Source organism: Catharus ustulatus, chromosome 11 (assembly GCF_009819885.2).
Source record: "Catharus ustulatus isolate bCatUst1 chromosome 11, bCatUst1.pri.v2, whole genome shotgun sequence".
NCBI classification, from domain to species: domain Eukaryota; kingdom Metazoa; phylum Chordata; class Aves; order Passeriformes; family Turdidae; genus Catharus; species Catharus ustulatus.
Window position 1 is genome coordinate 3,208,895 of NC_046231.1, and position 17,129 is coordinate 3,226,023.

The 17,129-nt window shown below is 43.1% G+C and overlaps 1 protein-coding gene across 1 annotated transcript; it reads right to left on the reverse strand.

Moving 5' to 3' along the window:
* Window positions 1-292: 292 nt before the first annotated feature.
* Window positions 293-10,666, reverse strand: CA7 (carbonic anhydrase 7). The gene is made up of 7 exons (XM_033070046.1): window positions 10,600-10,666; window positions 8,307-8,504; window positions 4,984-5,102; window positions 3,801-3,896; window positions 3,500-3,562; window positions 2,350-2,505; window positions 293-2,073 (listed from the first exon to the last, which is right to left on the reverse strand). Exons 1-7 carry the CDS (start codon window positions 10,637-10,639, stop codon window positions 1,951-1,953), a joined length of 795 nt encoding a protein of 264 aa, XP_032925937.1. The 5' UTR covers window positions 10,640-10,666; the 3' UTR covers window positions 293-1,950.
* Between the last annotated feature and the right edge of the window lie 6,463 nt (window positions 10,667-17,129).

Sequence of the window (17,129 nt, forward strand, 5' to 3'; positions counted from 1 at the left end):
AAGATGGTAAGAACTGTGACACAGACTAAAAAGAGGTGTCAGAAATCATTTCTAGAATTTAAAAACATTCCCACAAATTTGGGAGGGATAACTCTTATCTGTACTTAGATCATTCCACAGTAGCTTAGGCAAAGTTTCTGTAGAATTGAAGAGAAACAGTCAAAGTATTCCTTGATCCAAAACAGATGCATCCATTGAAAACATCAAACATAATATCTGTTTATGAAAATCCAAGAAAAAAGAATGCTGTAAGTAGGGAGAGGTGGGTCTTCTCAAAAAAAGGATGAAGATATGATTTTAAAGTCTCATTTATTTCATTTGTTAAATAAATTAAGATACATGAAATAGAGTTTCTACAATACCAGTTTGCATTACTAGCAAAGTAATACATAATACATTCAAAGTAATGTCATAATACATTCATAATAGCTAAAACCATTGCATTGTGTAAGGGTTTTCCATTGCCTTTAGCATTTGCTGGATTAGAATCTCACATCTAAAACAATGCTGAATTAGCCCTCATAACAGCCCTGTGAGGTAGAGGTCAGTGTTACCCTCTTTCTACATAAGAGGAAACTGAGAAACAAAGTTTCAGGTCAATGTACCAGAAAAACCACGGGGATTTCCAGAGCAGAACTCCAGTCTTTCACTCCTTGTACTGTGTTCCACATCTCGTGTCTTTCTTCCCTGGAGAAAAGGGAGCAGCCACAGCAGCTGCTGTTCTCCCTTCTCCCCATTTCCCTTGGCCTTGTACATCTTGATTTCCCCATCTCAGCTGCTGGAAAGCAATCAACAGCATCAATCTCTACATGAGCTACACAGGCAGAACGGGCCATGTGAGGCCCAGAACTGAAGGAGCTGGGAATTGCCTGTGGGCAGTCAGAGAACATCACAGTATTGAGTACCACAGTCACAATTTTGTCACTAGGCTGCAGAACCACACGTGGTTGCTCTAAAGCAACTTGTGCAGAGATAAAAGGACTCAGGAGCACTGAAGCCTTTTGTGTGTGCAGGGAGCATCCCTGCCGGGCAGCCCTGGGGCAGGGAGGGTCTGTGCAGCAATGCACACTCAGGGCAGACAAGATCTACCCATCTTAGGTCCTTAAACGAAACACAACACCTGCTCTCTGTAGGGCAGACACTGAAGGAGGTCATATTGCAGAACATAGCACTGAGCTGAGGTAGAATCTGAGCAACTGAGGACCACAAAACACACCTGGATCACTACAGAGGAACTCTTCGCCCAAACTGACCCTGACCAGGGCCCTGTGGTCCTGCGTTCTGCATGGGCTGAAAGGACAAATACCTATAAAACATTGCAGTAAACTGCTCTGCTTTTCAACACAGCATTACATTGTTACTTCTCATGTAAGATAGCATCTTAGAACAGTAGACTTAAAAGATATATTTAATTTTCATACCAGGGCCTACTTGAGGCAAGTAAAGAACTCTTTTCTAGTGCTATTCATACACTCTGTAATCAGGCAGCAAGAATACAGTAAAAGCAATCTTTAAATCAGAGTTCAGCAAATGATAGCAACAGATCAGTAAGGAAAATTTAAGTCCAATTCGTCCAAAATTCTTGATTGCTGTTTCCCCATGTATTAAATGGGACAAGTAGAAGTTGTGGCCATCAGCACTTTTAGATCACAGAAAAATTTCCCATTTTATATCAAGTTGGATTTTAATGTAATTTTAATTTTATAGAGCTTGGATAACAAGCTAGTTCACTCGGCTATCCCTTATATTAAATAGTGCTGGTTAAAAATATGCCATTTCCCCACAGAATGAGCACTTCAAATAACATAGAAAGCCAGAAGATTGTCCCCCTCCAAGCAGAGGGTTCATGGAAATGCCTGTCTGGTGTGTTCCATAAGTGATCTGTAGACCACTGTAGAGTATCTCACACATGGAAGCTCTTGGATATCTCAGGACCATTTTCAGTTTTCTTCAGGCCTTGAAGGAAGCTCGAACAATTCTCCCCTTCAGAGGCTGAGGGGGGCGGAAGTTATTGGCCATTTGGATCCTCTGGTCTTCCTCACCGGTGAAGAGCAGCATGCGGAATTTCTCCAGCTGGAAGTTCAGGGGAAACAATTCACTGCTTAAGGGGGCAATCAACAGTAATGTCTTTTTAAAAAGGACTAAAAGGAAATATTCAGCATATTTTAATCAGTTAATGGAACAGGTTCAAGCAAAGCTCCTAGAGAGTATTAACAGAAAATAACAGAAGGATTGAACAGGCTGAATATCCACAGACTTTCAACTTAGCCTCATTTCAAATCAAAACAGGCTTTGCCTGCTTATCCAGCATTGAATGATACAGGAACTGAGAGAGTATCAGAAATTTACCTGTTTCACAGAGATTCTTATGGGCTCTTTCAGCACTATCCATGTCACACTCTCATTAAGGGGTGGGGTTGTCAGAGAACCAAGGTATGTCCAATAATCTAGACTCAAGGGCAGGAGGCATTTGGGGTTGAAGCCTCTAAACTGAGCTTTTGTTCCCTGGGGAAAGAAAATAGACTTGAAATTTATCTTTTCAATTTTAAGTGCAGATAAAATAACTTTTTTGAAAGAAGAAAACATTACAGTAACATTAAAAATAGGGGAAAGGAGAATTCCATAAAGGTTGGCTGCCTTATAACTGTTAGCCAAAAGCAGATGGCAAGTGTGATGCCTAATACTGCCTTACTGGACTTTGAGGTCTTGCACCATTGTCTCTACCAAAATTCACCTCTTGTCACAACAGGCCCGAAAGTAATGCAGGAAGTGTGTTCTGTATATAGTGTTCAGTGTGATCTAGAGATTATATCATGGCTGAAATCCTTGTCTCATTACCTTCTCATCTATTTTAGCAAGAAAAATTAAATACTATAGTAATTTTCTGCTATGGTAAATATTCACTTCAAAAAAAATAAATCAAACCTTCAAGTCTAAAATTAGAGAAAGGTGGATTGAGGAAGATACAGCAATCAAAGGACTGGTAGAAATAGGAGGTGCTGCCTAAAGTTGTGATTGCCTTCAGTAGCACAGTCTAGAGCAACACTTTTCAGTCTGTAGGAGCATCCAAAAGAGTCTCAGTCACTCAGAAAACACCTCAGGAACAAACTCTGGAGCTCAGCGAGATCATCCCTGACAGACCTCTGCAGCAAAGACAAACAGGCAGCTTCCACTTGTGCCAGCCAAGACTCAATGGAAAAGGATGATTTTGCTGAGTCTAAACAGCTGAGTCTCAAGGGTCAGGGATCAGTTGATTTTAGACTTTTTGGGAAAGGCAGAACCTCTGGATGACCAGTGGGGTCAGCATGGCTTAGTAAGACACCTGAGATTAGAAAAATAATATGAACTTTGGAGGGAAAAAAGAAACTACAGCTGCAGTTATGTTCTAGTTATTGGAAGATCTGTGGGTGGGTGATTTTTCATTTTTGTCTCAAAGATGTACATGAGCATAATTTTTAAAGGATATCCCAGAAGGAAATTTAAAGAGCTTAGAACTTACTTTAAATTTTACCATGTACAAAGCATCAGTGAGTCTGTTCATACTGGCATGTTCTTTTCCAATCTAAAAGAATGGAATAGACAGGTTAAATAAGGACTGCAACTATGCTTTAATTAGGTGTTGTTTTCTTACCCAAACCTGAACATTCCTACCAAGGTTTATCACCAATTTGCACTGCATTAATGCCTCCAGTAAGTCATCTGTTTTCCTTAAGCACTTCTTAAATATGTGGCATAGTCCTCAAACACTTTACAGCATAATGCTCTTTATCATGTAAACATGCTATTTTTGCAATTCTTACCTCCAAGAAAACACCAACTACTGCCAAGCCATCTGGAGCTGCTGCTGCCTCTCCAAATGTTGCATATTTTCTGGCATTCCAATGTACTAAGTGGAGCTTTAAAGAACAATAACAGATAATAATTAAATTAGTGATTGAAGTTATGAACATTGTTTCTCATTGACAGCACTAACAGTTGTTCATAAGAGAACAGTGTTGTGTCAGAGGCTTTGCTGGAAACATGAAGTTCAATCTTTTGGACAGGTCCATGAATGTGGGCACGAACCAGGCAAGTTTTCTGTAACAGCCCACACAGGGTAGCATGGCCAGGCTCTGAGAGTGGGAGGATACAGGGGTGGCTTCTGTGAGAAGCTGCCAGAAGCTTCCCCAGCTCGTGATCACAAGGAAGGGACCAGGCTAGAGCAGCTCCTGAAGGACAGACAGCATCCATGGGAAGGACCAGTAGCAGCTCCTGAAGGACTGACTGCACCCGTGGGAAGGACCAGGCTGGAGCAGCTCCTGAAGGACTGACTGCACCCATGGGAAGGGACCAGGAGCAACTCCTGAAGGACTGACTGCACCCATGGGAAGGGACCAGGAGCAGCTCCTGAAGGACTGACTGCACCCACGGGAAGGGACCAGGAGCAGCTCCTGAAGGACTGACTGCACCCATGGGAAGGGACCAGGAGCAGCTCCTGAAGGACTGACTGCACCCACGGGAAGGGACCAGGAGCAGCTCATGGAGCTCACTGTCTCCTGGGGAGGGACCCCACACTGGAGCACAGGAGAAGTGTGAGGAGCCCTTCCCTGAGGAGGAAGGAGCAGCAGAGACAACCTGGGATGAGCTGAGAACAGCCCCCATTCCCCATCTCCCTGCACTAGGGGAGAGGTGGAGAAAGCTGGGGAAGAAAGGAGGGGCAAGGAAAAGGTGTTTTAATATTTAGTTTTTACCTGCCATTATGCTACTCTGATTTGGCTAATAGATTTTTTTCTGTTTTGCTGTGTGAGGGAGCTCTTCCTGCCCTCATCCCAGTTCTCAAGCCTTTCCTTGTAATTCCTCTCCCCATCCAGCTGAGGGATGGGGATGGCTGACCTACCCACGATGAGCAAGCAATCAGAATCCTAATCCTGCCCCCACTGCAGACAAAGTCATGTGACAACAAGATTTGCATTAAATAATCCCGTTGTGCAAACACGTCCTTACCTCACAGGGAAAAGGTTTTCCATCAATGGTGTGCTCTGACCCCTGGCTGTGTGTGGTCCCCCAGTGGAAGTGGAACTGCTTTAGCCGGAATGGATTCTGAAAGGGCCCTCCACTGATTGCTGAGCAGAAGAACATAAAATTTAAGACGAGAACAAAGTTTAAGCATCCTGGATTTTAGCTTCCTGCTGGTAAAACTAACCACTGCTGGCACAAAGCCAGCAAACTTTCCCAGCTGCAAGCATGAAAAAGATGCATAATCCAAGCATTTAAGAGGGGTGGATTTTTTAATGGAGAGCACCAAAACTCATTTGAAAATGTAAATTAAAAACACTCTGTGGCTACCTGTACAAGATTTGTAGCTTTCTTGAAAGAATATATTTGACACATGAAGATGTGGTAACAACCACCCTTATGGTTATGCCTTCCCTGTTAAACACAATAAATGCAAATGGAACAGATGGAGCAGCCCTGGCAGCAGCACTTGGGGTGCTGTGGGTGAGAGCTGGCCCTGCCCCAGCCCTGAAAGCCCAGCGTGGGCAGCAGGGCAGGGGGGATTGTGCCCCTCTGCCCCTCAGGTGAGACCCTGAGCCCCTGCAGAGCTGCCCCAGCCCTGGGCCAGCACAGCAAGGAGCTGGAGCTGCTGCAGAGAGCCCAGAGGAGGCTCCAGGATGAGCAGAGCATGGAGCAGCTCTGCTGGCAGGAAAGGCTGGCACAGCTGGGATTGTTCACCTGCACAGGAGAAGGTTGCAAGGAAACCCTATACCCTGAACACCAGGTAGACAATTCAGCTAAGTATTTCCTTCTTACAGTATCTTTACTTCCAGTGGAGGTTATCTATATTCCATTTCCTTTAAATACCTGATCACATAAAAGAGGAAATATAATAGCTGGTACTTCACACGACACCACTCGACCTCAAATCACCTTCTAAAGGTAAGGAAATGCTACAGAGACACTTCATACATCATTTAGAAATAACACTCATGCACAGACCAATGTTCAAGATGCCACCTAGAGAAGATATTTTATCAACAGCATCAGCAATCCCTGTAATTTTATATGCCACCAAATCTAATACACTTTGCCCAACAGACATCAATGCCTGATCAGAGTCCCACATTAAGAAAACTAAAATTACATTTAATATCTGTAAAGCTTTTATCCTTAGTGTAGTTCATAACATTTTATTTAAAGAGTCAAAGCTGTGGCTTACATGGTGCATGCTTCCAGTTGGCGTTTATGCAGGAAACTGGCCTTGCCAAAGCAAAGGTGTTAGTATTAATTAAGCATATAAATACTCCTAGTACATTTTTCTAAAGTTAGCAAAATAATGCATCACCTGTCCAAAATATTTTAAGAAATTTAGCTATTATGGATTACTGTCAAAATTCTGTTGTTTCTGTTGTGTCATTTATGCAGAACTTTGAGTCACTAGATCTATTTCAACACAACTAAAAGCAGTTTAAACCATGTTTTCCACTTCTGGCAGTCATCTTGCTTGAAAAAGTGTTATTGAAACAAGACATGCTCAGTGTAGAAAGGGTATCATTCCTGGCAGGTGCTCTGAGTCTATCTCTAAATGCAGACTAATAGATGTTCTTAAACTTCTAAAGCTGAATAAAGCTCACTGTTACATAGATACAGTTCAGCTGAAAATTGCATTAAAGTAGTTACCAAGCTAAGATAATACTTCCAGAGAATTTTTACAAATTCTATTTTTATAGGATGACATTCTAAACAGATCTGTGCAGTAAAAATGGAAAATGCTCACCCAGTCTTCTTTGCAAATTCAGTAAAGCTAAGATGCTTGAAATCCTGACCATTCCATTGGGCAGGTTCTTAAATTCATTCCAGAAGAGAAATTTTAAAATAAAATGTCTGGAATATTAGCCTTTAGCCCTTATTTCAAAGGGTTACCAGGACAGACAAGCCACTTCACGAAAAAAGTAATTTGTTTTCAATATCGAGGTATCCTATTTAACTTGCATCAATCAGCACACCCAAAAGGAGAATGAAATCAGCTTATAGGTTTAAAAATTGTTGATGTTATTTTTGGTTTTTTAATGCACTCTTCCCATTTATCAGCTGCTTTATTATCTCCATTTGAATGCTCTTCCCCTTCCCCCAGATGTAAAAGCACAGTCTACCATGGAAACAGACCTAACAGAAGAAATAATCAATCACTTAAAGAATTTACATTTTCTGCCAAGGGCTGAGACAAGAATAAGGTACAACTGCAGACAGCCCAACATCCAAAGTCAGCTGCTACCAACTCAGAACCCAGAATGAGCTGAAGGTTTTCTAATTTCTGAAGAAACCAAAGTGCTACAAATCAGGGAGGAAAGAAAATACTAGGTAACAGCAACCAGTGCAGGTACAACTTGGTGCAGTGATTATGATTATGATGACTGTGCTGCATGACCCAGCTCTGCTTATCCTCTTCCCTTCCCTGTGGGTGGGAGCTGGGCACTCAGCCAGAGCTGGCAAGTACAGGAGTTGGCATCTTTGGTTGGGGTGATCACAAAACAGGACACTGAGGAGCTCACGTCCCTGCTCTGGGCGCTGGAGAGATGCCCAGCAAACTTCAATTCTCATCCAAAAGAAAAGGACTGCAATCTAACTTCTCATTTTTCTGATGCAACAGCTTTTCCTAATGAAGAAACTCTTATTGATCTGTGATAGTGCATTGCTAGAGAGGCTCAAAATGAAGACAAAATATAAAAGGCTCCAGTCACATGCCAAGATTACACACCATGGAAGTTACACCGTACAGAATGCACTTACAGTAATTTCACGACCATAAGGTGCACCGGACTATAAGGCGCACCCCCTGGGAGTCAGCAAAATTTGCAACTTCGTAGATCAGATAAGGCGCACCGAACTATAAGGCGCACTTTTTTTTTTTGCAGCGAGGCTCTGCCCCCAGCTTCCCCCGTGTGGTTGCTGGCCGGGGCCCCGCCTCAACCCAGCAGCCATTGGCCCCCAGGTGCGCCTGTACACGGGAGGGGCGGTTCCCCGGGCCCGCCTGTACCCGGCAGCCATGGGCCCCCAGACCATGTGGACCGGGGAGGGGCGGCACCATGGGCCCCCTGGCCCACCTCCAGCTGGCTGCCGTGGCACTGCCAGCTCCTCCCATGGCTCACAGCTCACACTTCCGGTTTGACAAATTTCGCAGCTTTGTACATCAGATAAGGCGCACCGGACTATAAGGCGCACTTCCAGGTTTGAGGGAAAATTTTAGTCAAAAGGGTGCACCTTATAGTCGTGAAATTACTGTAATTATTTCCCTGGTGTTCTGAGTTAGCTGGCAGTGTTAGTCTCACCTGTCCTGTCATCAGACTCCTCAAACTCCACCATGACAGAGTGGCCAGTGTTGGAGATGCTGAGGGAGGTGCAGGACTCGTAGGAGATGACCAGAGGCTGCAGGCTGGGGTCGTAGACTGCCCGTGCAGAGTCAATGTCGATGGGGGACTGGCGGTTCCCCTGGGCAATGGGGTAAGCTTTGTGCCACTCTGAAGGGCCTTCAACAGCACACAGAGGAAAGCAGCATTATTTCCTTCCCACCACACACAGAAGGGTCATTATGGGTTTTCAGGAGGCTTGAAATAAAGCTTGCTCAGCAAGAGTGACTCCAGTGTTTGGAACGTGAGAAATCCATTTAAATTCTAGGTTGGTGTGTTTTTATTAGCACAAGCAGGCTGCAACAAGATGGGGATTCAAATATCTTGTCCAGAACACACTGAGAAGATCATGGCCCATCAACAGACTGCTGTACCCCCAGTCACTTGGGCCACTCTCTCTCTGCAGGGGCTGCAGTTACCTTGCTAGGATGTTCAAGGTGAGTACTGGTGTAAACACTTGCATGCACAAACACACTCCCCAAAGAAACAGCATTTAATTCTCACTGGGAAAGAGTGTAAAAGCTCCAGCAATTCAAATTAGATGCAGATGACTCAATCTCTTAGCTACTGACTATGCAGTTATTTTTAAAATAATTTTATGACTGCAGTAAATCTTTGAGACAGCTCCATTCTTCACTCATGCCCCTTATGGTATCTCTCTAACCTGAGTGAAGGATACAGGATGATAATTAACACTTTGGGACTTCCTGACCTCAATACAGAGGGGAGAAAGCCCAATTTAATAGCAGAACTCTGCCGCCAGAGCTGGAAGATTCTTAAGCCATTTGAGATAACAAAAGCTTATCCATATCAAAGAATTTCTTTTTCTTATGGCTCATTTTCTACTTTGCTATGGTAGTGAAAGCAGCAATTAAATTCCTCTGCTGCTTCTGTATATGAAGTATAACAGTAACAATTGTACTTTGGGATTCTAAAGAAGCACATTTTAATTGTAACATTCTCACATAGTTTCACAAGGGGAAGCTTTTTTAAAAATCAAGCACAGGTATTCAGCCTCCTTGAGTTTACATAACACAACAGTGATCTATTACACTGTTACTTGGCTTTGACACTTTCTGCAAAGCTAAGCTTATAAAATAATACCTTTTCTCAGCCTGCCTGTAAAGCAGATTTAGGAATTAAATGCTCTTACACAAGCTAAGGCAATATCACTTGGCTCACACAAGCTTCATAGGAGTATACATAGCCTTATTACTCCTAGCTACAAGCACAAATAAATAACATTACCTACTAGCACTAAGCTAAGTTTGGTGTTCAAACTTGCTTTCAGACTCACAGAAACTGAAGGAATTACTGTTAAGAAAGAGACTGGCCCCTGAAGGTTATGCAAAAGACTCTTGTTAGACATTCAGCAGCTAAAATAATTGCTGCAAGGAGAGAGACTCCTGGAAGTTATGCAATTGCCTCATTGGCCAGCATCAGCCACTCGTCCATCCCCTGTAAAGGACACAGGCACAATAAACACTACTGTGGCAATCCTTCAGGAGCTCCACATCCCCCCTCACATACACTACTGTGGCAATCCTTCAGGAGCTCCACATCCCCCCTCACATACACTACTGTGGCAATCCTTCAGGAACTCCACATCCCCCCTCACGCTCTGACACGTATCCTGGGAGGTGGGAAGCAAAGGAGGAGGACTAAATTAAAAACTGTCAAATCAGAAAGCATAAGTTGTTCTGCAAGAGATCTGATACTGATCTGTACAATTTATTGATGTACTAGACATACATAACATACAGCTTATTTTGCTCACTTTTATGAAAGCTTAGATATCACATTTCAGCAACTGTACAGAATCAGGAGATCTATTACTGCCCTACTAAATCTTCTTCACCTAACAGAACTGCTTTTGCAAGAGACACAGGTAATCTTTTTTATAACAGCATTTTGGAAAGGAACCTATGTATAATATCTGCAGTCTGAAAAACACCCAAAGCATTCAAACTGCTCCCCTCAGTTTAGGAATGTTGATTGCAACACTGAAAGGCAGCAGATGTAAACCTGTGCGTTTTTGTGGTGCCACTTTCTGGGTGCTATTGATTATCAATAAAGTAATTAATTACCTGCTGTAAATACTTGATTCTTGCAGACATCAAAATGCAGGCAGCTCTGCAGGGCTCAGGCAACAGCTCTAGAAAGAAAACGAGTGGGGGAAGACAGAGAGATGCAGCACGGAAATGCCATAACCTACCGTCAGCCTGCCCATATCCCCAACTGTGGTGGCCAGTCATTTTGGGAGCTGCCCCTGCTTGGCTCCAGCTCCCTGAGCAGGGCACTGCTGCCTACCTGCCTTTATAGCGGCTCCCCGTGGGATAGGGTCAGCCCCTTAAAGATACAGAGCAGCCAAAGCAATTCCTGCAGGACAGGGAAAGTGTCCGTGTTCTGCTCCAGCCTTGCTGCTCCTGCTCCTGCTCCTGCTCCTGCTCCTGCTCCTGCTCCTGCTCCTGCTTCTGCTTCTGCTCCTGCTCCTGCTCCTGCTCCTGCTCCTGCTCCCCCTATTTACTAAGGCAGCACAGGTGAAGGAAAATGTAAAACTCAGATAACTGAAGTCTCAGGACTTAGAGAGAAAGTCAAACCGTGGGTCAAATTCAGGGAAAAATATCAGTGTTTTCTCATTCTCTGCCCCAAGGAAACAAAAGCCATAAGGTGCTCTGAGCATCAGGACAGCTGTGTGCAGGTGGGACCTGCCCTTCTTACATCTGTGTTCTGCAGGGAGAAACATCACTGCCTCTCTTCTGAAACCCTCCTGCCGGCTGCAGAAACGGAATGGTGTTTTCACCAGCTCTGTAATTAATCACAACCAATGCTTAGATGAGATGGAGAACATTCACATCTTGGGACAAAACTTCTTGTGCTGCTTCTAAACAAATCACACAAAATAAGGATGAATTGACAATCTGATTTTAATTTTGCAACTTTAAAGAAACTTTTTAAATGGACAAAATTAAGAGTGTGGAATATAGCAGACTCCAGAGTTGAACTGTGAAGCCTCAGTTATCTGGAATGACCCAGTGGGTTGCCTGTCCCTTACTAAAGCCATGGAGAGGCTACAATGAGACACCCAAGCTGCAACTGTGAAATGTCTTAAGACATCTCTGGGACAAGAAGAAAGGCTTCTTTATTGTGATTTTGTTAGATCTGAGGAAATACTCTCTGTCAAAGCTACATTTTATGAACATTGATTTTTAGAAAGACAATAGCACACAAAATAGGGATTCTTCTATTATGCAATCAAGAATTTGGAAGGAAAAAATCAATAAGAGGCAATTTAATGCAACTTTTATGTTGTGGTACTGCCTTGTAAGTATTAATTTTCTTTTTCAGGAGGTTTCCATGACAGTCAGCTATAAAACCTTTCAGAGTTGCTGATGCCAGCTAAATCACTCACAGAGGGATGTAAACTGCTGCAAAGGTCTCCACAGGAGAGTTCTGCAATGACTTACTCAAGTCAGCTCCTCAATTTGTTCCTGTCAAGCTGCTGTGACCTGCTCAGGTCCCTGACACACACCTGGCACAGACACTGGGCACGGCTGTGTCCCAACAGTCTGGGCACACTCGTGGGCACCCAACACTGGAATTAGGACCTTAAAATATTCACTCAGATGCTGAGTCAGGAAAGTTGTTCTAGAGAAAAGTACGAAAACTACCAATGCAGCAGTGAAAAGTAATGGAAGAGGAATTTTGTACATTAAAAAGCAGACCATAAACTGGGGAAGCCAACATGAAGGCAGCAAATGTTGAACAACTGTTTTCAAGAGAAACATCGACACTGGGCTCAGGTGAGCCCACAGGACACAGTGGCACTGCAGTGCCCAACCTGCACTGGCACCAGCTTTTATCTTCTCACTCAAATCCACATAGGTGTCTGCAGATCTGGACTACAAACACATGGCACAGGAAGAGCTCTGAGACAAGTGAAAGTATCCTGAAGATATGGCAGGAAGCAGACTCCACAAAATGGAGGTTTAAATGGATGCATTTAGAAAAGTGGAAAGCGGGAATGACAATACCTTGAGGGGAAAGGAAAGTGAGCCTGAATAAAATTTGACTTGTAAAATTTATCATTAGTAAATGTTAATCAGTGTGTATATGACAACTTAATGTGCTTTCAACCCACCAGCCTTCTTTTTTTATGAGGAAAATGAAATTTTTTCCTTAAATATATGGTAACACTGCTGCTTATACAAATATCTCTTTATTCTGTAACCCTGATACCTCTGGATATTGGCTGACTCTAAGAATGGGTTTCACTGCTTCTGTCCTCAAATTATCATTTATCACTTCAAAAGCTGCAGCCATCATGTAATTCTGTTCTGTTTTACTAGTTTGAATTCAGGACAATTACATCACACTTGTGAACTTATGGAAGTGAGAACAACAGAGTGGTAGCTGCTTAAGGGGTGGATTTCTCCAATGCTGAGCTAAAAGTGACATGATTTCCACAAATTTCTTCTGGGCTCTTGACGCCATTTCAGAAGTGTCTGCTTTGCAGTGAATGAAGACATAATTCCATTCACTACAGTGAGATCTTTCGAGCTGCCTTAAAACAGAAATCTGTCTTCCCCAGCCTTCTCACTTAGGGTTTTATTCCCCTTTGCCAGCAGTGATGAGTGAACAGAGCAGCAGCCCAGGACAAATACAGGGGGTCTTCACCAGGCTGTAATACAGAACTAACAATGAATGCTTCAGGTTTCCCACCTTTATATACAGAATTAATTTTCTTTATGATTTAATTGGCACTCCCTTTATTAAAATTGCTATATAAGGACTAACCATGATGGTTAGAAAACTCCAAGATTGGAATGCTGAATTGAAGTTAGACATATTTAAGCTTTGCAGGTTTGAGGAAATTGGGGATTTTAATCTCTTAGACAAAATGTCTCTAATACTACAGGTCTGGAGTTATTGGGAGGTAGTTGCACATGGAGATGTCACTTGAGGATAATGCTTCTGATAAATATTACTGCATCACTGTGGAGGGGCAGAGCTGCATTTTAAGGTGTGTAAGATGAAGTAAGAGTTATTTGGTTCCCAGGTGAGTGGCTCAATGGCGCTCTGAGTGTATTGAGTAACTGGACAATGACATCTGCTGACATCATTAATAATGGTGACACATTTGAACAGGGTGTCATGTGCCTTCTTTAGTGCTCCCCAGTGTGTCTGGTGTGTCACTGCAAGCCAACAAAACCAGAAATCCCAGCAGTTTGGGTGCAGGCTGCACACTCTGAGCCGTTCACGTTCTGTGAGTAGGAGCAGATGAAATGTTAAATAAAACATTCATCACTCCAGAGCCTGTCTGTGCCTCGGGTTCTTGACAGAGTATCTGTTTATCCAGGCAGCTCCTCTCTCCTCTTACATTGCCACCACGGATGCTGGCAGCTCCCACAGGGGGTTACTCTGAGCTGGCATCTGTTCTTTACATGCGTGTTAAAGGCATTTCTAATGAACCCAGGAGCTGCACAAAAATACTCCACACAGTAAATATAAGCAGAATAGTGTACTGCCAACACTGAACACTAAAAAGCACAATCCTTACAGATACTTTTCTGTGTTTTAGTGCTTTATTTTAAAACAGACTGCCTACAGTTATTGATTGACTGAAGAAATTTCACCTTTTATATTCTCAAGTTTTTCCTTGCAAACACAAAAATGTGGTGGCTTTTGTGTCTATATTGATATATTGACATTATAGACATATATATTGGTATATTGAAATCATATACATATCTATGTATATTGATATATTGAGATTCTCATGCAGACAGTGGAACTTCAGGAGCTGAAAGTGGTCATCCTTCTCCCACAGAAACAGAGATTTCTGAGAGTCATCAGATTTCTGAGGGAAAATCTCCCCCTGGCATTAGGGGGAAAACAATAAATGGTGCCAAAGTGAAGAAGGGAATAAGAAGAAAAGGTCAAAAAGGACAGGCATATAGTTAACAAACAACTATGCAAGAGAAAAGGCTTGAATCAAACACGGGCCAAGGTGGGAAAGGGGTTAGAAGGAATTTAGTAGGAACACTCTTGGGAAAGTGGCGCAGAAAAAGGGGAATGGGGTACCTGGTTCTCTAGGAGTTTCCCAGCCTTCTGTCTTGGTTTGAAAGACACGCGTCTGCTAGGGAAGGCAGGAGCCTCCCTTGGATTGGAGAATATAAATCCCCTCCCTCTGAATTACTATCATTTTGAAATTAAGGGGCTCTCAGGCAAAGATGTGAGAATAGGAATAACAGTTCCTTACTAGTGTGTCTAACAAGGCACACAAACAACTATGGAATTAATAACAAACAGAGCCAAGCATCCTGAGCAGCCCTCTCGGCCGAGATGGGAAAGGAGAGAGGAGAGGCTTTGGAGCAGACGATCCCGGTGCCCCTGCAGGACTCCGAGGAGCACCAAGCTGGAAATAAGCAGAAATTCCAGGGTGGTGGATGAGATGTATCAGGAGCTCCATGGCAGTGACTGGAAGAAGAAGAACCCCCAATACCTTCATACACCTTTTATTTTATTACTTATTTTTGTCTTTTAAAGGTATACACACTTGGCTGCCTTATACTAGGCATGGGAACTACATTCTGGAATTAAAACCGAAATATTAATTATTGCGATTTATGGTTTGTCAGATTCAGTAGGGTAGCAGAGACCAATCCAGGAGACTGCTTTTGATTTTGGGAAACAGAATGTTCCTGAAATACAGCAATGGCCACTGAAATGGCAGCAAAAGGAGGGATTTAGTGTGGCACAGCAAACACAAAGCCTGAAAAATGAACTTTCCTGGAGATGCTGTGTATGGGAAACAAAAGAGGAAGCAATGTTTTGTAGTACATCAGCTGCAAGATGTAAATCACTCCATATAATAAAGCACTGCTGTGTGCATCATTCCAGCAGATGTACAGAAAACTAAGGTTTCCAAAGAGAGACAGATTAAAAGGATAATGGACTTTATATGAACTAACAAATCAGTGTGAATGATGCAAGTATTTCAGAACTTCTCTTTAGTTGTTGAAACTTAGTGCCAGAAATGTTGGTTGAAATTTTTTTAAGATGTGGAAGTTTTCTCCTTTTTTGTACACTTTTTTGTCATAGATGAGTGCTGCAAGGTTGGCTCTCACAATTAAAGGATGAATATTGTGTGTATGTTAAGTTTTGTGGATGTATAGTTATGTTATTGTAATATATCTTCCCATAGTCCTCTTTCCCCTCTCCCTTGAAATAGCTTCAGGGCATTTGGGGAGGGCTGGCTTGCTACTAGGAGGCATGGCATAATGACTCCTGACCTCCAATCAAGATACAAGAAATATCCACAAATGGACAGAGAAAAAGTGGACTGATGAGACTTTGGAAGGGGCTAAGGATATAAAAAGCAATGCATCCATTTTGCAATTGGGCATGAGCATGTGGCAGTGAGCCATGGGGAGTCGAGTGCTGCCTCTTCTCCTTAATCAGTCTTCTGTTGTGCTTTGTTAAGGTTTAATAAACCTTTGAAATTTTAAAAAGTGAGTGATGTTTCTCCCAACTACCAAGGTCCAACCAATGCTGATCCTATATGGAAAGGCACAACAGATTTCACGTGTTCTTGTCTCCATATCAAGCAGGAACAACTACAATAATGTGCAACATCTCTGCAAAATATGTCCTACTGGATTTCCTGACTGCAGGTACTTTCAGGGCTTCTGCCTCAGTCTGCCTGAAAATGCCTCAAAAGTCCATACACAAAGTACATCAAGAGATGCAGAGAAATGCCCATTTTGAACATAAATTCTGGGAATGGCACTGTTGTCCAGACAAACTGGATCCATTACTGTGCAACAGCCAGTAAATACACACTTGAGAGAGACATTGATTGTTTATGTCAGAGTTGCCAAGCCTTGTGCTCAGTGGTGTTCCACAGACCAAGCAGCCCAACTATCCATCCTTTCTCCTATTTATATATTTTAGCAAACAAGGGCACGGATGTTTATCGGCTACAGGTTACACAGTTCTCTTATTAATCAGTATTCTCTCCTCTATTGGTTAATGAGTGTCTCGTTTCTCACGCCAGTTACTGCCGTGCTCTCTCCTTCTCCTCCTTTGGCTCGGTGCTTTCCTGTGTGGCTGCTCCATCAGTTGTGCTCCTGGTCTGCCCCTGCCGCTCTAATTCCCCTTTATCCCCTCAGAGCTGATTCCACACAGCTCTGAGTTGCTTCATTTGTTTCTTCTCCATCTTGGGGGTTCTGCCAAATGTCCTCATGGCCCACGAATTCTGCATTCCTCGTGTATGGGAGGAAATCCTTCTCCCCGAGCTTTGTTACCTCCCCAGGGCTGAGATCACTGGGACATGTCCAGCCCCAAACCTCAACAAGGCAACCCTGCTGACCGGGAATTTGTGTTTCCAACAGCTGGACATCGCTTAGAGCTTGTTGGCCACTTTGTTCCACGGATTAAATCTCCCTCCTTGTTGATTAGGCTTAAAGTTACAAAGATCAAACAGCAAAAAACGTATTTTTGTAACAAAATTTTACATACTCCACATTTTATGTACCAAGGCACAGATAGGACGTGATTAAACTCTCCATGAGCTCTTTTGAGTGGAATCCTGCTAGGAATGGGGTTCCCATGAGGGCTGGGTTGCCGATGGTTGCGCATGGAGTGCTCGTGTGCAGGATTTTTTGTAGGCCTCCTCTTTCTCGTGTTCTCTGTTCAGGCCGTGGAAAACGGACCCGAGCAGAGGAGTAACATTGCTTTCAA

What these genes read in the sequence shown, in the direction of transcription:
- CA7 (XM_033070046.1), bottom strand. Translation starts at nt 10,639, where the DNA reads ATGACTGGCCACCACAGTTGGGGATATGGGCAGGCTGACG. An exon ending in GGGATATGGGCAGGCTGACG is followed by an intron (nt 8,505 to 10,599) that starts GTAGGTTATGGC and finishes GTGCTGTTGAAG; the next exon opens with GCCCTTCAGAGTGGCACAAA. An exon ending in GAAAACCTTTTCCCTGTGAG is followed by an intron (nt 3,897 to 4,983) that starts GTAAGGACGTGT and finishes TGTTCTTTAAAG; the next exon opens with CTCCACTTAGTACATTGGAA.